The sequence below is a fragment of the Physeter macrocephalus genome, chromosome 1 (genome assembly GCF_002837175.3).
Source record: "Physeter macrocephalus isolate SW-GA chromosome 1, ASM283717v5, whole genome shotgun sequence".
In the NCBI taxonomy this organism is placed as follows: domain Eukaryota; kingdom Metazoa; phylum Chordata; class Mammalia; order Artiodactyla; family Physeteridae; genus Physeter; species Physeter macrocephalus.
Genome location: NC_041214.2, coordinates 51,560,351 through 51,582,502, shown reverse-complemented (window position 1 = coordinate 51,582,502; position 22,152 = coordinate 51,560,351). Strand labels below are relative to the sequence as shown.

General features: G+C 34.1%; 1 protein-coding gene across 1 annotated transcript in view; it reads right to left on the bottom strand.

Annotated features, from left to right (window-relative positions):
• Positions 1-22,152, bottom strand: part of LEKR1 (leucine, glutamate and lysine rich 1) — a 429,075-nt gene that overhangs the window by 119,415 nt on the left and 287,508 nt on the right. The window contains 1 exon segment of the mRNA XM_055081297.1: positions 12,000-12,185. Coding sequence (XP_054937272.1) covers positions 12,000-12,185 — 186 coding nt within the window.

Genomic DNA, 22,152 nt, shown 5'->3' with positions numbered 1-22,152 from the left:
AACTACCCAATCTCTACATGTAGAACTGAATAGATCAGCTGCACTTTATGCAGCTGATCTATTTATAACACCCATTTATGATAAAAACTCTCCAGAAAGTGGGCATAGAGGGAACCCATTTCAACATAATAAAAGCCATATATGACAAACCCACAGCAAACATCATTCTCGATAGTGAAAAACTGAAAGCATTTCCTCTGAGATCAGAACAAGACAACAATGTGTACTTTTGCCACTATTATTCAACACAGGTTTGGAAGTCCTAGCCATGGCAATCAGAGAAGAAAAAGAAATAAAAGGAATGTTATTCTCAGGATATGGTCAGCCCAGCACCAACATATGGGAACAGATGAGTTGTGGTAAGAGGCTGGTTCAATTGATAGTGGGCAGAGATAAAGGCAGATTATAACAAGTAGAAAATAGGTACTGAGAGGAGGGGAGCAGAGGGGCTGGCCTGGACCACTGGAGAAGGGTACACCTGTGAAAGTCCCCAAAAGACCCTAGAGGGGAGAAGAAAGTGTACCAAGTATGGGAATACAACACTGCCAAGACCTGAGATGGAAACTTTGCTGTCTTTCCTGCACTTGTAGTTCTATAGCTTTCCTAAATCACTGTAACCACTTTTGTAAAATGAATTGGAGAGAAACAATACATTGGAGCAATCAGTTCGCCAGAGGGCACTTGTGGATAAAGTAAGAGGCACATTAATAAACATTTTTCTATATGGTCTGACATTTCTACTGAGAACTTGATATGGGAATAAGATTGTTGTGGGGTAAAACAACAAAAACAACAACAACAAAACTTGGTGCCCTTCATGGATAGGTTCATAGGAAGTGCTACCTGTCATCTTGATTTAAGAGAAACTTTAATGATCCTGTCCACTCTGACCTACCAATTTTCAATGGTTTCAACCAAGAGAGAGGTGACAGATAGCCTTTTAAGATAGTTTCTTTCTCTGTTAACACAGCTTGGATATTGTTACCCATGGAGTGAATCTATTCAACACCAGCAGCAGAAACCCTAATTTAGTTTTGAAATTATGTGCCATTTTGCTCTGCAATTACACTGTCCTTTAGATGAATCTGTATTACATCTATAACTACCCAATCTCTACATGTAGAACTGAATAGATCAGCTGCACTTTATGCAGCTGATCTATTTATAACACCCATTTATGATAAAAACTCTCCAGAAAGTGGGCATAGAGGGAACCCATTTCAACATAATAAAAGCCATATATGACAAACCCACAGCAAACATCATTCTCGATAGTGAAAAACTGAAAGCATTTCCTCTGAGATCAGAACAAGACAACAATGTGTACTTTTGCCACTATTATTCAACACAGGTTTGGAAGTCCTAGCCATGGCAATCAGAGAAGAAAAAGAAATAAAAGGAATCCAAATTGGAAAGGAAGAAGTAAAATTATCACTGTCTGCAGATGACATGATACTATACATAGAAAACCCTAAAGATGCTACCAGAAAACGACTAGAGTTCATCAATGAATTTGCTAAAGTTGCAGGATATAAAATTAATACACAGAAATCTCTTGCACTCCTATACACTAACAATGAATGATCAGAAAGAGAAATCAAGGAACAATCTCATTTACCACCTCATCAAAAAAAATAAAATACTGAGAAATAAACCTACCTAAGGAGGCAAAAGACCTATACTCAGAAAACTATAAGATACTGATGAAAGAAATAAAAGATGAGACAAACAGATGCAGAGATATACCATGTTCTTGGATTGGAAGAATCAACATTGTGAAAATGACTATACTACTCAAAGCAATCTACAGATTCAATGCAATCCCTATCAAATTACCAATGGCATTTTTCACAGAATTAGAACAAAAAATTTTACAATTTGCATGGAAACACAAAAGACCACACATAGCCAAAGCAATCTTTTTTTTTTTTTTTTTTTTTTTTTGCGGTACGCGGGCCTCTCACTGCTGTGGCCTCTCTTGTTGCGGAGCACAGGCTCTGGATGCGCAGGCTCAGTGGCCATGGCTCACAGGCCCAGCCGCTCCATGGCATCTTCCCGGACCGGGGCATGAACCTGCGTCCCCTGCATCGGCAGGCGGACTCTCAACCACTGCGCCACCGGGGAAGCCCCAAAGCAATCTTAAGAAAGAAAAATGGAGCTGGAGGAATCAGGCTCCCTGACTTCAGACTATACTACCAAGCTACAATAATCAAGATAGTATAGTACTGGCACAAAAACAGAAATATAGATCAATGAAGCAGGATAGAAAGCCCAGAGATAAACCCACGCACCTATGGACACCTAATCTATGACAAAAGAGGCAAGAATATACAATGGAGAAAAACAGTCTCTTCAATAAGTGGTTCTGGGAAAAGTGGACAGCTAAATGTAAAAGAATGAAATTAGAACACACCCTAGGATTTAGGATTAAAGACCTAAATGTAAGGCTGGATACTATAAAACTCTTAGAGGAAAACATAGACAGAAGACTCTCTGACATAATTTGCAGCAAGATCTTTTTCAATCTACATTCTAGAGTAATGAAAATGAAAACAAAAATAAACAAGTGGGACTTAATTAAACTTAAAAGCTTTTGCACAGCAACGGAAACCATAAACAAGACAAAAAGACAACCCTCAGAATGGGAGAAAACATTTGCCGATGAAACAACAAAGGATTAATCTTCAAAATATACAAACAGCTCATGGCACTCAATATCAAAAAAACAAACAATCCAGTTAAAAAATGGGCAGAAGACCTAAACAGACATTTCACCAAGGAAGACATACAGATGGCCAAGAGGCACATGAAAAGATGCTCAACATCACTAATTATTAGAGAAATGAAAATCAAAACTACAATGAGGTATCAACTCATGCCAGACATCTGGAACAGTCACTATGGAGAATGCTATGGAGGTTCCTTAAAAAACTAAAAATAGAGTTACCATATGATCCAGCAATCCCACTACTGGGCATATACCCAGAGAAGAACATAATTCAAAAAGACACATGCACCCCAATGTTCATTGCAGCACTATTTACAGTAGCCAGGTCATGGAAGCAACCTAAGTGTCCATTGACAGAGGAATGGATAAAGAAGATGTGGTACATATATACAATGGAATATTACTCAGCCATAAAAAAGAACAAAATAATGCCATTTGCAGCAACATGGATGGACCTAGAGACTGTCATACTGAGTGAAGTAAGTCAGACACAGAAAGACAAATATCATATGATATCACTTATATGTGGAATCTTAAAAAAGGGTAAATATAAACTTATTTACAAAACAAGTAGAGTTGCAGATGTAGAAAACAAACTTATGGTTACAGGGGGGTAAGGAGGAGGAGGGATAAATTGGAAGATTGGGATTGACACATACACACTACTGTATATAAAATAGATAATTAATAAGGACCTAATGTATAGCACAGGGAACTCTACTCAATGATCTGTAATGGCCTATATGTGAAAAGAATCTAAAAATGAGGGGATATATGTGTATGTATAACAGATTCACTCTTCTGTACACCTGAAATTAACACAATATTGTAAATCAACTATCACCCAAAAATATTTTTTAAAAACTCTAAATAATGTTCCAAGTGATGGTATATGATAATTTATTGCCCATTTCATTAGAGTTGGGAATAAATTATTCCTAATCACTCACTATTAAAAATATGATCTTTGCATGTAAATAATGTTCTTCTGAAGTTTTCTAAACATAAATTCACAAAGAGATTACTTGATCACAAATATTTTTATGGGTTAGAGAAATATAATAACAATTTTTTATCACCAAAGGAAGGGAAGCTTTATCACTAAAGTGTTTATACTAATTTAAAAGGAGGTAAACGTTTTATTTTTGTTTAGTTATTAGTAATTCAATGTTTCTTGCTTGTTTACCAAATTTCCTGTGTTAATTATCTGTTTCTGTTTTTCAACCATTTGCCTGCTTGGGGTCTTGGAGTTTTCTCACACAGTTGAATAAATTCTTTATATGGTATGGATAGTAACACCTTGCATACCGTATATGATACAAATTTTTTTTTCCATCTTCTATTTTTAGGTTTGGCAGTTTTTGAATTCAGAGATTACATTTTTTTATAGGCAAAATCTGTTAATATTACTCTTTGCAATTTCTGAAGTGCTGCTTTATCCCTCTGCAATTAGGGTAAGTTCTGTATCTTTTTTTGGTGCTAGTTTTTCCTGTTATTTTTTTCCTATTTAATTCGAGGTTTCTTTGGGTGTATTTTGGTTTATTTTGTTTTAGTTACCCCTACACCACTTATTACATAATTTTGCTTTTCCCATTCGTTAATGATCCTTATATTAAAATAGATTCTACTTCTGTATTTGCTATCCTGTTCTAAAAATAACATTGCCATTTTTACAGCTTCTAGACACTCCTATAATAACATATGCAAAATATGCTAGAGCTAGGCAGCCAAAGTGGTTCTTACTTTTCAGACTATTTAAAAAATATGTTTCTTCCAAGATCTGACATGACAGCAATTGACACCAAGCAGCAGAAGCAGTAGAAAATTTATTCCAAGATCAATCTGTGTTCAGGACCATAGTAGGAGGTAGGGGATCATGCAGGGTGTACAGTGCTTTAAGGACACAGCAGCTGTACCCTCCCAGATGGTTCTTGTGGCATGATTTTGGCTGTGTTTCTGGCAGTTCTAGCTTCACGGTTTTCTAACCATCTTCTAGGCCTGATTCTTCCACCTTCTCAAAGATTCTGAATATCTAAATAATATCCCTTCAGTAAATTTCTTTGATGATTAGAGTTAGTTTCTGGTACTTGCAACTAAGAAACCTCACTAATGCTTATTCTATTCTATTCTATTCTATTCTATTCTATTCTATTCTATTCTATATATTTTTTACAAAGAGACATTTTATTAGCATTGTTACAGCAACGCGTCCCAGGAGCGGACAGATCCTCAGCGCACAGCCCACTGAGCTGCGAGCGATGAGTCAGAGGGAAACAATTATTGTACACAGTGCAGACAAAGGATCATCCCAAGTTTCAAACAGAAGACGTAAAATCACTTTACAAAAAAGTAAATAAAAATAACACCCATTTTTCTATTTTAAAAAGTGCCATCTCTCGAGTGGCAGAGGATGGAAAGTCCCAGTACCCGGTGACCCAGTAGCCCTGATGCTCGAGGGGCCGGGCCCGCCCTGTTTTCTAAAGCTTAATATAAGCATCCCAGATCTTCATCTTTCATACTCCTTCTCTACAATTTTCATTCCTACTAATTTCTTCAGTGCGTCAGCCTCACAGCTACCAGCCTTCATCAAAAGGTTAAGACCAGAGACTCCCTTTGTAAGGCTTAAATCTGAGTAAAGAGTGAAGAGACAAAACACCGTATCTTAAAAAGCCAAAGGATAGTGGAGCCAGTGCCAATGCACTTCTTTTAAATAAGCCATTTCTTTCTTTCTTTTTTACTGTGCTACAATGTAAACATGCTTTTTCCTATTTTCCTTATTCTTATTGTTAAGCTAGTACCAAATTTTCCTCATCATAGGAACCACCTTGAGCACTTATTAAAAGTAGAGAGTCTTAGATCCTTGGAGATACTCAGTATGTTCTGACTGATATGCAAGAATGTACATTTTCAATAGGTTCCTTTATTATCCCCACACATGCATTTCCACAGTCCCAGATGTTCTTGTGGTCAGGCAATTTTGGAAAACACTGTCCTAGCTTTAATTCCTAGAAGACTTGCTAGGGCAATGGTCCATTTTCGTGAGAGGGGTAAAATCCACCACCTCTTTTTTTTTTTTTTTTTAAAGGAAAAGTTCAGTGTTTTCATATGCTTTTTTGGAATTGACAGAAGTGATTAATGAGCTAACAGGCTTTGTCCCAACAGAGACCTGGGTTTGAATCTCAGCAGTGTGACCATGGCCTACGTCTCTATGTCTGATAGGAATAATAAAAGCTTTCACATTAGAATACTGTGAGGATTAGATAAGGGAAAATTAGTCAAATGCTTAGTGCTAGTCAAATGACTGACACAGAGAGAGTTCCTAGCTAGTGAAAATGTTTTCCCTTTCTTCTCTTGTCTTTATTCCCATAAATCACTTTTTTTTTCAAACATAGAAAGGTAGTTACTTGACTTAACCCTTAACTACCTGTTACATGCAATATAAGATATGTTCCCTAATGTCTCACTGTTCTTTTAAGAAACTAAAACATTCAAGGAAATGGCTTATCTTAGAAACCAGATTAAAATGATGAAATAAAAGAGAAATAAGAATAATAATCTTTGGGGTGAATTGCATTTTTGGGAAAGTTATGTATAACTGTGAAATGTATATTTTAGCAAATCTGTCCTAAATTTGTTCTTCTCTCTGAAGTCTGAAATAACAGCTGGCATAGTAAGAGTTTTATTTTACTTATAACTGCATTAATTTTTTAAATGAGTAATACATTCAAGTGTTTCAAAATATTTTTTAAAGTATCAAATATACAGTTGAAATTGTTACACTGATATTCATAATATAAATAGGTCTATAATATTCTTTTCTTTTAATATCTTTGTCTTGATTTTGGTAACAGGGTTACCCTCGCCTTGTAGGGTGAGTTGGGTAATATTTCCAAATTTTGTTTTTTAGAAAATATTGTGTAAAATTAGGATCCTCTGTTCCTTGAAAGTTGGTAGAACTTGCTTGTTAAATAATCTAGTCCTTTCCTGGTGAGAAGATATTGCTGCAATTTCTTGAATAGTTATAGGAACATTTAATTTTTCTGAGTAAGTCTTGGTAAGATATATTTTTCTAATAATATGTCCATTTCATCTAAGATTTCAAAGTTGTTGGCAAAAGTTGTTGGCAGTATCCACTTTTCTTTTTACTTTTTATCTGTAGTCACTGTTTCTGTTTCATGCCTTATATTTTTCATTTGTATCTTCTCTCTTCCTATTATCAAACTTGCTGGAGGTCTATTTTTATTTTTTATCAATGTTTTGTTTTATTGATCTTCTTTATCATATTTTTGTTTTCTATTTTACTGACTGCTGCTTTTATTTTTATTGTGTTTTTTCTTCTACGTTCTTTGAGTTTATTCCCTCCTTCTGATGTAAGTATTTAAAGCTATAGATCTCCCTCAAAGCACCACTTTGGCTGCATCCCACAGTTTTTGATGCATAGTGTTTTTTAATACCATTCAATTCCAGATATTTTATATTCATTATAATTTCTGCTTAAACCCCAAAGTTATTTAGCAGTGTGTTTTTGTAAAATTGTGAATGGTACAAGGATGCCCACTATCCCTATTCTAGTCAAAACTGTATATGAAGTCCTAGCCAGTATACATGTCATGAACCAACTGAGTGATCCAACTGAATAATCCTGAGGTCCAATGAAAAAAAAAAAGAAAAGAAAAAAGAAAAAACGAGAGATAGGGAAATCTAACAAGCTTCCAGGTAAATGAATGAGTTATCTTTAAAGGAAAGAGAATAAGAGCTGTAGGTAGACTTCTCATTTGCAACACTGAAAGCTAGAAGTCAAAACATTAGCATAAACAGTCTACCGAGAGAAAAGAACTCAACTATTCTACACCTAGCTAAGTTAGCATTACATCATCAAGTTGAGAATTATATTCTATTTTGAATTTCTAAGGAACATTTACAAAACTTGATCATGTACTCCACATAAAGAAAAGCTTAACAAATTCAAAGAGGTATTATGTCACATTATTTAATCAGAATATTCCTAAGTTAAATAAATAATAATAAAGTAACTCCCTTGCAAAACAAATTAGAAACTAAGAAATGTATTCCTAGATAACCCTTTAACCTAAGAAAAAATAAGAAATACAGAGTATTTAGATAGCATTGAAAAAGAAAATAATATTAAAAGCTATGAGATACAAAGTTTACTCAAACAAAAATTTATACTTTGAAATGCCTCTATTATTAAACAAATAAGGTGAGAAATAAAAGAACTTAGTAGTCCTTTCAGAAGTCTAAAAAATGAAAACAAAAAACATTAAGAAACTAGGAAGAAAAAGTTAATAAACATAGAAGTCAAAAGTAATGTCATGGAAAATAAAAGTAGTAGAAAGGGGCTTCCCTGGTGGCACAGTGGTTGAGAATCTGCCTGCCAATGTAGGGGACACGGGTTCGAGCCCTGGTCTGGGAAGATCCCACATGCCACAGAGCAACTGGGCCCGTGAGCCACAACTACTGAGCCTGCGCGTCTGGAGCCTGTGCTCCGCAACAAGAGAGGCCGCGATAGTGAGAGGCCCGCACACTGCGATGAAGAGTTGCCCCCGCTTGCCCCAACTGGAGAAAGCACTCGCACAGAAACGAAGACCCAACACAGCCAAAAATAAATAAATAAATAAATTTAAATTCATTAAAAAAAAAAAAACACTCCCCCATTTAGTTGATAATTACTTCATTCTTTAAAAAAAACAAAAGTAGTAGAAAGCATTAAAAAAAAACCCAAAAGCTAGTTCTTTGAAAGCCTGATAAATAATGAGATAAATAAAAGTATATACCATTAAAAATCAGAAATCAGGTATCACCACAGATAGAGGAGCTATTTTAAAAATAAGAGTATTACATGCCATATTATGGATACAAATCTGAAATCTTAGAGAAAAATGAATGATTTCCTGTCAAAATATAAATAATAAAAACAGCTCAGAAGAACTGAAGATTTAAATAGTCAAACTTCTACAGAAAACTCTGGAAACATTAAATAATTACCATTTAAAGATGCACCAGAATCAGATGAGTTCATAATTGAATTTTACTTAATGATACTGGGTTCACATTCAAGTTTTATCTAACCTTTAAAAAACAGACAATCAAATGTTATTAAACCTATTTATTAACATCACTTAATTTTAACACAAAACTCTAATTAGTGCCCCTTAATAAAGAAAAAGTATAAACCAATCTTATTTATAAATGTAGGTACTGAACTTATAAATAAAATATAACCATGTAGAAAATGATATGTAAAAAAGTAGTATCAGGAAATTTAGTAATACGAATCCATTTTACCAGTTGGTTAAAGGAGAAAAAACATGCTTAATATCAATAGATGCTGAAAAGGCATATAACAAAATCCAAAAGCATTTCTAATAAAACATTTAAGTAAAGTTGTAATAGAAGGAAAATATTTGATTAAAAATAAACAATATTGGGCTTCCCTGGTGGCACGGTGGTTGAGAGTCCGCCTGCCGATGCAGGGGATACGGGTTCGTGGCCCGGTCTGGGAGGATCCCACATGCCGCGGAGCGGCTGGGCCCGTGAGCCATGGCCGCTGAGCCTGAGCGTCCGGAGCCTGTGCTCCGCAATGGGAGAGGCCACAGCAGTGAGAGGCCCGCGTACCAAAAAAAAAAAAAACAAAACACAATATTTACCAAAAACCAAACATCAAATATAATTCCAAGTGGAAAAACACCGAATGATTTCAATTAAAATCGGGAAGTAGACAAGGATGATCACTGTCACCATTATTATTTAACACAGTTTCAGAGGTTCAAATGGATTTAATAAGATATGAACAAGACAAGAAATAAGATAAAATATATAAACATTGGAAAAGAATAGATGAACTCTTTTGGGGGGGCACTGGGGCTGGTCATATAAATGCACAGCTAGAAAATCCAAGAGACACTAAATAAAAACTACTAGAAGTAATATGAGAATTTTGTAAATTTAATGGATATGAGACAAATATATAAAAATCAATAGCCTTTTTTCATCTATCAATAACAGGACATTGAGATAGAGCAAATAGTTCATTCACAGTAGATGCAAATATGATAGTCATAAATTTTAAAAGAATGGCAAAGAAACATTCAAATAAAACTATAAAATTATATTAAAGAACATAAAACAACATAAGGACATACCATATCCTTGAATGAATAAACTTTTATAATATTAAAAAGACTTAGTATCACTAAAAGTGTCAATTCTCTAAAAATTAGTATAAATATAATGTAATCCCAATTAGAATTCCTGTTAATATCAGAATTTAATGACATTATCTTAAAGTTTATGTGGAAGAATACCTGCTGTGAATATGTAATAAAGGTATACAGACTGGAAGAGAAAAACTTTACTATATATCTATCAGAGTCTTTGGATTAGAGGTAAATAAATGATCTCAAAGTTCAAATCAAAGAATAACTGCCTTCAAATATATATTTTAAAAGTAAGAACAAAGGAAAGAGAGTAAACTTTACCAGCTATGAGAATATACTATTAAGTCAAATGAATATGATATTAATGGTATATCTAATAAATTAGTGGAACAGAAAAGAGAATACAATAATAGATACTAGCATTTGTGAAATTTTGACATATGACAGATAGTAGGTTTATTTAGTGGGAGAAGGATGGATTATTTAATACATAATACTGATACAACTGGCTATGTATTTGGAAAGAATAAAACTGGAGCCCCAAATCTCACATCATATAAAAAATAAATTCCATACGTGCTACTGACTTAAATGAAAGAAAACCCAAGAGACCATATGTATAATCTAGGAATGGAATGGACTGTTTTACCCAAGACTAACCAGAAACAATAAAAGACATTAATTTGATGATACCCAAAAGAAAAACTTTGATATGGTGCAATTTACTGTGAAAAGTCAATAGACAAATTATACATTAGAAAAAAATTGAATATAGAAGATAATTACTTTACTATACAAACTGCTCTTAAAAATTGTTAAGGAAAATTCTAGTAATACAATAAAACGTTGGCAAAATCTATGAATAGGTAATTCACAAGAGAAAAATTAAAATATCTGATTTTAAAGTTTGTATCTAGTTCCATATTGCTTCCAAATTCATGTGACAACTTCTCTTCTCTTTCAGAATCAGTTCCTCTCCAGATTTCTCTAGTCTGTGGTGTGCTCCCATCATTAAAGACTTCAAAGCAAAGAAGTTCAGAGCCCTTCTGTGACTTCTTTCTCGCCCTTGTCTACTCAGCCAGGTGTTTACCTCTCTATTCCTCTATTCCTCTCAACCCTGATTCTATTTGAGCCTTCCCAGTGTGGCCATGGAGAGGGTCAAGGAGACATAGTGGGACGAGCATGAGTCTTGGAGTCCAACTAGGTTTGCTTTCACTCCCTGCCATTTACCAGCTATGTGGGAACAAGTATGTTACCTCTCTGGACCTTCATTCTCTCCTCTGTAAGATGGGATAATTATACCTGCTATTCATGATCATTGTGAGAAGTGACAGAAGTAATTTATGTACAGTGCTAACATGGTTTCTAGCACACATTAGGACCTAAAAAATGTTAGTTCTCTACCCTACTTCAGTTTCTTATGGTTAGTCTAAGGACTGGGTTACCAGCAAAGTTATTTTCTAAATGGCTACCTAACTCCAATTTCTTGATATTTGGAACACCTCCATATGTTGATAGTAGCTTAATTTTGCTAAAACACTGCTTGTGTTATATCATTCTCCTGATTACCAATTTTCAAAGATTCCTTACTGCCTTCAGGAAAAAGTACAAACCCCATAGCCTTACTGCTAACATACTCATTGTTCTAAGGTAAAAATTTTAAAACCTTGCCCAAGGTTCCCAAAACATAATTTTTAACCTTTTCATTTGGGAAAATAAAGGAATGCCTAAAAATTTGGAATCACCTTATATAACAGCATATGCTATATTTTCCTTCAGTATTCTAAACCACCATCCACTGGGAATAATGATATACAAAAGAAAATCTACTTTGTTGTCCTGAAATCTCACTTTGTACTTGAAATGTCTTTAATATATTCACTTAATACTTGCCACTCTAAATGGCAGAATAGGAATGGATTATAGCAAACATTTATCACAGAAACATTATTGGCATTGTTATTAATAATTAGGCATATTTACAACACAAACTAGTTAAAACAAGATTTTGTTGTGATCATGAAAGAAATAAAAATTTAGACATTACTTTATTATGTCTAGTTGCTAACAACAGCAAAAAATAATTATTTTACCTAGTACTTCCTTTTGCAAGTCATGGCATCTGGTTTGCAAGTTTACTTCCTGTTGTTTGGATGTCTCAATTTGCTGAGATCTCAATATGGCTGCATTTGACAACAATTTCAGATTTTTCATTTCCTCTTCAAGGCATACATTATTTCTCTGGGACACTGTCAAACTTTTATTTAGCATCTTTATTTCTGTAAAGAAAATTCAAAGTTTACAAATAGATAACACTGGATCATAAAACATTTCTTAAAAAATGATTATTTTCTTTATAAAATGAATAGTTGAAAGCCAACATGACTTCTCTGAGAGTACAGTGACACCTAACCAAAAAGTTAAGTTTTAATTTATTAGTTATTCTGAAAAAGAAATGAAAAAAGGATTGTATTGCTAAATGATGCATGAAACATTTTAGTAGCTTTTTTAAGCCTTTAAATTGTATTAAATGGCAATCCTTCCTGCTTTTTAAATACTCACATGAATGAATAAAATAATATCCATGTAATGTTCTGGGTTTTATTGAAATTAAATTGTTTTCTTGGCAACATGATTCAGAAAAGTAAATTTAAGTGTGTTAGCATGAGCTGGTTGGGAAGTATTTCTAGGAAATAACTAGGACATATTCTATACAAATTATGAAGAAAGGTGGTAGGGGTGGAGAGAAATAAAAGGGTATAGTGTCTAAAACTAATAAATTTATGGGCAGAAAGTATTAGCTAATATATCTTAATGGTTCTAATAACACTGTCCCCTCAAAATAAGAGCAGAATTTCATCATAGCAACCAATTCTCATTATTCTATCTACTTAGATTAAGTTTAATAAAAATATGCCTTCACAGCATTATGTAGATTGATATGTGCTAATTTTATATAATTTTGTGAGAAATGCATGGAACATTTTATCCTTCAGAATGATAATTATCAAGGTCTCCCTTGCTTAGTGTTTTCAGCACTGCTGCCTTAAGCCACCATTAAAATATACAAACACACATGCAATAATAATAAAAATACTATAAAATTTGTACAACCACAATTAACTGAACTGATGAGGATGTGATCTACATTAAAATCTGGACAGTCTGCTTTTTCAGAGAGCTCACTTGGCATTTCTTCCTTGCTTAGCTCATCCTGGACTATGTGATGGGTTTAGTGTGTTACTGGGTATCAAAGGAGGTTGGCTTGGTTTACTGGTCTTGGAGCCATCACAGCAGAAATAGTAGCCACATGGGCCAGCGAAGACCAGAAGTAGACATCCATGGGACAGACATGACTGCAGAGGCAATATGGCCAGTAAATGGTTACACAAGTAAAGCAGTACGCTGAACAGAGCACAGAGAAGAGAGCATTCCCCGAGGGATGGTGATGAGTAGGATCAGGAATGTGGTCTAAGGAGAGAAAAGCAAAATGCCTTTCTGTGGGAAGAAAGAACATCTGGAAGAAAAAGTGGCATTTAAAGTAGACCTAGGGCATGAACACAAGGGGTCTTGACACCATCTTCACCTTTAATTCCTACTCAAAATGGAAAACCTAGAGAAATAAATTGGCAGGGATCAAATAAGTGGGGGTCTACTATATTCCAATGGTTCCTTTATATGGGAATCTTTTCCCCTAGGAATAGCTATATGCTTTTAAAAATTTATGGATATGTTCCCATTTGTGTGAGGAAAACTACTAACACAGTAGTACATAGAAATTTTTTTTAATGTAGTTAAAGAAAATAAGGAGATTGAAATTTTTCTTCAGGCCTAAAAAGTCTTCCTGGGTAATTTTTCTAGCCATAATGGTAGCTTCTTATGGCTGAATAAACTGTACCATACTGTAACCATATCTGTCTATGATTAAGTCAGAATGACACTGCAGAGGAGTGCACACATGCTGTGACCTATTTATCGTTTGCCAGAATGGTACTGCTTAGGTTCACAGGCTGACTCTTAGTGTACACTACTATCTGTCTCTAAAATAACTCTTTGTGTCAATGTGACTTTCTGACATTAAAAGAATAAGAATTTGCAATACAAATTCATTTGTGAAATATATTCTAACACATGGAAAAGTACAGTAAGATTTTTAACAGGAGGTTTCTAACATGGAAATAGGAGAGTAAACTCAATGGGGGTCAATTAACTCACACTTGGCAAATTATACATCCCCTGTACCTATGGCAATCCTGGTGTCAAATACTTAATCCTACTTTCATCATTAATACAACTTCATAATTGTCACTTATATGTCCCAATTTGGGTTCATAAATTATGATCAACCTATTCTGGTCATTGTACCCACCATACACTTTCCCTGTCTTTGCACCGCCCCATGAAAAAGGTCCTCCTAGCCTCATATGTTGGACCTACCACAGCTCTTAGGCTACCTCTGCCTAGAAATCTTTCCTGACCAGATCTGTAACTTGTGCCAATTACACCATTTCTATGGCACTGTTCATATGCATACATGTGACCTACTATTAGACTGTAAGTTATTTTAGGCCAGAGGTAATATCTCATTCATTTTTTATTCCTCCCATAATTTCTGCCACAACATTCTAGAATTAACAGAAGCTCAATAAATAGCTACTAAATGAGTAAAGGCATTATTGCACAAAGATTCTAATATACCACTAGTTGAAAATCCTAAATATGTGTTTATCTTAACTCTCCCTTCACTTCAGAGGCAAGCATTTTGAGCCCCAAATTATTTAATGTAAGACTTGATAAGGCAGTAAACACACACATCTAAAAGAAGGAAACATTTTTAATAGGATAAGCAAATAGGCCTATTCTATCCCCAATTTCATCAGTTTTATAAAAAATGTGGACTACATTTCTAAGCCTAATTCAGAACTTGAATTTTAAAAGTTCAAGAGCTATTTGGTCAATAGTTATTTTGAGGGTGGAAGCAAATTGATTCTATGCTTGCTAAAATATTCTGCCTTGGTAAAAATATTATTTTTTTCTGAAATTTCTTCTACTAAAATAGCTATGCTCTGATTTGAGGAAACCTAATCTATGAAAAGTTAGACTTAAAAATATTGATTACATAAAGTGATAATCACTAACTAGAAGAATAGGAAATACTTCATTTGTATCTTCTACTTAATATTCAGCATACTTTGTCAGCAAGAAAATATTAAACAATGCCTTTTTCTAGAAACTTCCTATTTTGGACTTTGATTTTAAATGTAAATTAATTTTAATGTGAAAATCTTTTAAAGTATCTGAATAATGTGTGCAGTGTATACGGGGTTTACTACATTTATTAGTTTGCTAGAGCTGCCATAACAGAGTATCACAGACGGATGGCTTAATCAATAGAAATTCATTTCTCACAGTTCTGTTGGCTAGAAGTCTGAGTTCAAGGTGTCAGGGTTGGTTTCTTCTGAGGGTCGTCATAAAGGACAGGTCTGTTCCAGGCCTCTCTACTTGGCTTGTAGATGGCCGCCTTCTCCCTGTGTCTTCACATTGTCTTCTCTCTATGTGTGTCTGTTTCTAAATTTCCTCTTCTTGTAAGGATACCAGTCATTTTGGATTAGAGCCCACCCGTTTAAATTTCATTGTTTCTTTAAGAACGCTAACTCCAAATATAGTTATATTCCAAGGTACCAGGGAGTTAGGACTTCAACATATGAATTTGAGAGAGACACACTTCAGCCCATAATGCTATATTTTAGAATAATTATTGGCATTTATGTTGTGATTATAAATATGCAAAAATAGGTGAGCATGTGGAGTATAGAAGATAAAATGGAAAACTGAAAACAACTGAGTTAGTATAGAGGAATTAGGAGTTTATTTTACTTCTTATAAAAATGTTTCAAGTTTTATTTTACATCAACTTTTCAAATGAAGAACTATGCCATGCAGAATCAACTCACACCATAAGGATATATCCATGTGATCACAAATAAAAGCTAGTATTGAAAAAAAGTATGTTATTTAAAATGTTTGTAATATTGTCAGAGTTTATAGCCGATAGATGTTTTTAGCTTTTAAAGTAAGTGTAAGTAAGTGTAAGTAAGTGTAAGTGTAAGTAAGTGTACACTTAGTAAGTAAGTGTAAGTAAGACAGAATTTGCTAGCTGATGCAAGTATAATTATTAGTATTAATCTCATACAATCAATTTATTTGCCTTCATAAAATTTTTCTGTTGTTCTTAGTCCTGTTAGCTTAGTCAATGAACTTAAAATTATGTTACATCATTAAGTTTTTAGGAAGCCTCTATAACCTTATTACCAAGGCATACTGATATAAAATAATATTTAAAAACTCTGAAACACTAGATTTATTATTTAATGAAGGGATCATAAAACACTATATAGGTTTTTTTTAAAAAAACTATTTTGAAATACTTAGAGATTTACAGGAAGTTGTAAAGAAATGTATAGGAAGGTCCTGTGCCGCTTTTATTCCTCCTCTCCCCATGTTGACATTTTGTATAACTACAGTACTCTATCAAAATTAAGAAACTGCTCTTGGTATAATGCACAGAGCTAATTCAGATTTCACCAGTTATACACACCTTTCTGTGTGTGTGTGTGTGTGTGTGTGTGTGTGTGTGTGTGTGTGTGTGTATGCATAGCTCTATGCAATTTTATCACATATGTAGCTTTGTATAACTACCAACACGACCAAAACATAGGATTATTCTATCACCAAAAAGCTACCTCCTGCTACCCCTTTATAGCCACACCTACTCCTATCCCCACCACCATCCCTAATCCCTGGCAACAACTAACCTATTCTCCTTCTCTGTAATTTTGTTATTTCAAGAATGCTACATAAATAGACTCATATAATATGTAACATTTTTGAGGCTGGATTTTTTTCACGCAGCATAGTACCTTGAGCATGTATTAATAATCTGTACCTTTTTTAATTGCTGAGTAGTATCCCAGTTTGTTCTTCATTCACTGAAGGACATTTGGGTTGTTTCCAATTTTGGTTATTATGAATAAAGCTGCTATGAACGTGTATGTACAGGTATCTGCATGAACTTAGGTTTCCATTTCTTTGGGGCAAATGCCTAAAAGTGCAACAGCTGGGTCATGTGGTAAGTGCGTGCCTTTTTAGTTTTAGAGGAAATTGAAAAATTATTTTCTAGAATGGCTGTACCATGTTACATTCCCACCAGCAATATTGATTTGGTTTCTCTGATCCTTGCCAACACTTGCTTTGCTCAATTTTAGACATTGTAGTAGATATGCAGTAGTATCTCGTTATGGTTTTAATTTGCATTTCCCTAATCACTAATGATATTGAACATTTTTTTCTTGCGTTTATTTGCCACCTGTATATCCTCTTTGATGAAATTTCTGCTCATTTATTTTGCCCATTTTCTAATTGCACTATTTTTTTGATGTAGAGCTTTGAGAGTTTACAAAAACTAGATTCTAGATACAAGCCCTTTGTCAGATATGTGCTTTGCAAATATTTTCTCCCAGTCTGTAACTTGCCTTTCCATCCTTTTAACAGGGTCTTTCGCAAAGGAAAAGTTTTTAATTTTGCTGTGGTCCAATTTATCAATTTTTCCTTTTATGTATCATGCTTTTAAGTTCAAGTCTGAGAATCCTAGGTTACAAAGATTTTCATTTTTTTCCTAAAAGTTTAATAATTTTATATTTTACATTTAATTCTATGATCCATTTTGACTTAAATTTTTTATAAGGTGTTAGGTCTGGATCAAAGTTTTTGATATCCAGCACCACTTGTTGAAAGGCTAGGCTATCCTCTACTGAAGTGCTTGTGCACCCTTGTCAAAAACGAGTTGGGCTGTATAAAACATATAAGCTACAAGGATATGTTGTAAAATACAGGAAATATAGTGAACATTTTATAATAACTATAAATGGAATATAACCTTTAAATATTGTGAATCACTATGTTGTACACCTGAAACTTATAAAATATTGTACATCAACTATACCTCAATAAAAAAAAAACCAGTTGGGAATATTCGTGTGGGTCTAAATAAATATATACATATATATTTAATTTTAAAATTTAATTGTGAAATAATTGACATTCATCACTGTATAAGTTTAAGGTGTACACCATGATGGTCTAATTTACATAGAGTGTGAAATGATTACCACAGTAGGTTTAGTAACACCCATAATTTCATATAGATACAATAAAAAGAAAAAAAATTCTCCTTGTGATGAGAACTCTCAGGATTTACTCTCTTAACAACTTTCCTATATATCATAGAGCAGTGTTAACTAAAGTCATCATGTTGTACATTATGTCCCTAGTAATTATTTATCTTATAACTGGAAGTTTGTACATTTTGACAACCTTACTCCAACTCCCCCTCTCCCTCCCCACCTCCACCTCTGATAGCCACAAATCTGATCTCTTTTTCTATGAGTCTGAGGTATAGTTTTTCTTGTTTGTTTATTTATTTATTTATTTATTTAGATTCTACATACGAGGAGATCATACAGTATTTGTCTTTCTCTGACCTATTGGGTTGGCCAAAAAGTTCATTCGGGTTTTTCCATAAGCTGTAACGGAAAAACCCAAATGAAATTTTTGGCCATTCCAATGTTTCACTTAGCATAACATCTTGAAGGTCAATTCATGTTGTCCCAAATGGTAGGATTTCCATTTTTATGGCTGAATAATATTCCATTGTGTGTGTATATATGTATATATATATATATATATATGGATACAGGTTGTTTCCATGTCTTGGCTATTGTAAATAATTCCACTATGAACATGGGGGTACAGATATATTTTGGAGTTAGTGTTAATAAACTTAGGTAAAAGCTTAATTGAATAGTCAAGACAACAAACTAGAAATAAGAGACAGTAACAAAATAAAAGGGTGTCATTATAACTGACATTAAGTCCTTATAATTTTTGTAAATAGGAAATAAACCAAAATAAAATTATAACATTTTAACAGTTTTAAAGTATAAAAAGTTCATTTCACTATTTATACCAGCATTGTCCAATAGAAATACAATGCAAGCCACATATATACATTAAAAATTTCTAGGGCTTCCCCGGTGGCGCAGTGGTTGAGAGTCCACCTGCCGATGCAGGGGACATGGATTCGTGCCCCGGTCCGGGAAGATCCCACATGCCGCGGAGCAGCTAGGCCCATGAGCCATGGCCTCTGAGCCTGCGCCTCCGGAACCTGTGCTCCGCAACGGGAAAGGCCACAACAGTGAGAGGCCCGTGTACCGAAAAAAAAAAAAAAAAAATTTATACTGTGAAATTGGTATGTTTATATATTTACTAGAACTGCTGCTAAATTTAAAGTGTGCTCAAATTGATCAGAGATTATAAAAAGGCAAGCATCAGCATATTTGTCATTTTGCATATACTGGTACATGTTTGTATATATGTGCCCTGAGGCTTCGATTGTGCTGATAGCATTGAGTAAGAAGAAATTTTTTTAAAGTGAGGGGGAAAAACACTTACAATAATATAGCTTCACTTTCACACACCCCAACTGTTCTGGTCACTAAGCTCTTGCTTGGAAATTAAATATACTGTCCTTGTGTATGTATTTCCATCTCTGAGCTTCTGCAATCACCACGGTGTAACTTCCAAACAAAACCCTCACACTTCTGATATAAAAGCGATATGATTTATTATAATGGTAAATGTTAAAGTTAAGGGTTGAAAACTACCTCCTGTCTTCCCATGTTAGATAAAATGTAAAATGTAATACTACTTGATCCTTCAGTACCACTTTTAGGAATTAACTATGTTAAAGAAAAAAAATGGGACAAGATCATAGAGATTCATGAGTAAAGATGTTCACTGAAACCTTATTTATAAAAACAAAAACTATGATCAACTTAAATGTCCACAAATAGAGAGCCAGTTTAAGTTAAGATACATTCCTACACTGAGATGCTATGTCAACATAGTTTACACAGTTAGTTGGCATGACTGTATATTTCCATGATATATTATTAAGTATATATATCTATGCAGTGAAAATAAAGATTAGAAAGTTCTATATCAAAATGTTAACAGCAGATATCTTTGTGTAATGAGATTGTAGATGATGTTCACTTTCTTCCTTGTTCTTTTTCTGTATTTTCTATGTTTTAACATTGAGGCTATTTTATGTTTATAGTCAGAAAAATCCTTAAAGGCATTTGAATTTGAGGGAAAAAAAAGAATCATCAAGTTTTGCATTTCCCTCCTTAAAGTTCAAAAAATAAGTTTCAAACAAGCTTTAAAAATCAGATTGAGAATTTTACTACTGATAGTAACCCATGGCTTCAGGCAGACATAACTCATAAACAAAGCCTCTCCTTTCTCCTTACTCTCTCCCTAGATATAGAAGTAATAAGTGAGCATTATCAAAAACGTTTAGAAAATACTCAGAGGTTTTAAAAGGAACACAAAAATTATCAGGTTTAATCTGGGTTAAAATTTGGGTGTCCTTTATTTCCATTTAAATTCTACAATGTTCACTGAGCACCTACTCTGTGACAGGCAAAATTCTCTTAAAACACTAGGAAGACAGCATTCAGCAAAGCCATCAAAATTCCTGTCCTCCTGGAGGTTATAGCCTAGTGTGAGGAGTCTGGCAGTAAACACATAAATCAGTAAATGGATAAGAATATTTCTGACAGTGATAAATGTTATTAAAAATGAAACAGAAAAATAGGATAGAGAAGTGTAAGGGAAGACTACTTTAACTAGGATGGCCAGCAAAGATCTCTCTGAAGAGGTGACATCTGAACCAAGACGTAAGTCATAAGAAAGGGCAGCTACTTGTTCTGGGAGACCCTTAGCTAATCTCCCCTTCATGTACCTGCAGTACTTCCCTCTGTCCTTATATTATATGGGTCACATTCAGTGAGAATAAAGTGAGTGGGCTTTTAAAGTGAGGAAGGAATAATATTTCTCCATGCAGAGGGGTTGTCAGTACCTCCTTGCTTTTCTATCTCTTTCTGTGATTGTGACATATTACAGTCTATGTGCTCCTCTGTGGTTTACCTAAACTAAGCCCTAAAGTGGACAATTAGCTTAAAAGATTCCCCCAAATAAATCATGCATTAGGGAAGATACTAATAATGCAGCACAAATGAAAACAGGTAGAGCTGATGCTTCTCCTATTCTGGTATGACTGAGTTCATCATTACTGACATTATGAGGTAAATATTCTATAATAAGATGTGACAAGACACTCAAAAATGAGAAAATTATCGAGAAGTGATTTGAATGTGGATTAATATCCTCTATATGTATCCCATTAAAATGGCTAAAATTTAAAAGATTGACAACACTAGGTGTTGACAAGGATATGGAGCAACTAGAACTCTCATACTTTGCTGGTAGGGATTTAAAAGGATCAACCACTTTGGAAAACTATTGGGTAGTTTCTTAAAAAGTTAAATATAACTTACCATAAGACCCAGCCATTCTACTCCTAGGTATTTACCGGAAAGAAACAAAGGCATACATTCATCAAAAGATATATGTGACTGTTCAAATAATGGAAATGATGCATAAAATAGAGTATATCTATATTATTAACTGTAGTGGACACTGTCAGTGCCCTGCCCATATCCCTTGAACCTTTCAATGTTCTTCTACCAACTTCCAGTTCCCACTATTTGCATCTCTGTACTGGAGGAATCTTTTCCCTGGAACTGCAGAAAGTAGCACTTCCCACCAAATGGCAGACTACAGGTGCCAAGGAGTTTACACTGTCTGGGAGCAGCCCTTAACCAATGACTCTTGGGAGTTGATGTCCAGCTCCCTCACTCCTTGAGTGAGGAATTCTGAGGCATGTGTTTTAAACCATTTCTCAGTTTCTTCATGGGATTAAGCTCCAGTTGCCCACTGCAATACTGCAACCTTTATTGGCTGCCTTTCTGTCCCTATACCTGCATGACCTTCACTTCGCAAATAAACTACCTGCACTTGTACCTTTGATTCAATGTCTGCTGAACTAAGACATTAACATACATGTGATATTTTATCTATATTAATATTGATCTCAAAAACATAACTGAATGAAAAAAGCAAGTTCAAAGTATAAGATACCATCTATATAAAATTTAATATCTAATGTAAAAATAATAAATACAATTAGTACATGCATACATATTAAAGTATAACAATTATATTTGAAATATATTTTTTTTTTAAGATAAAGTATTAAAAATGAACAATTTTTGCAGTTGAAAA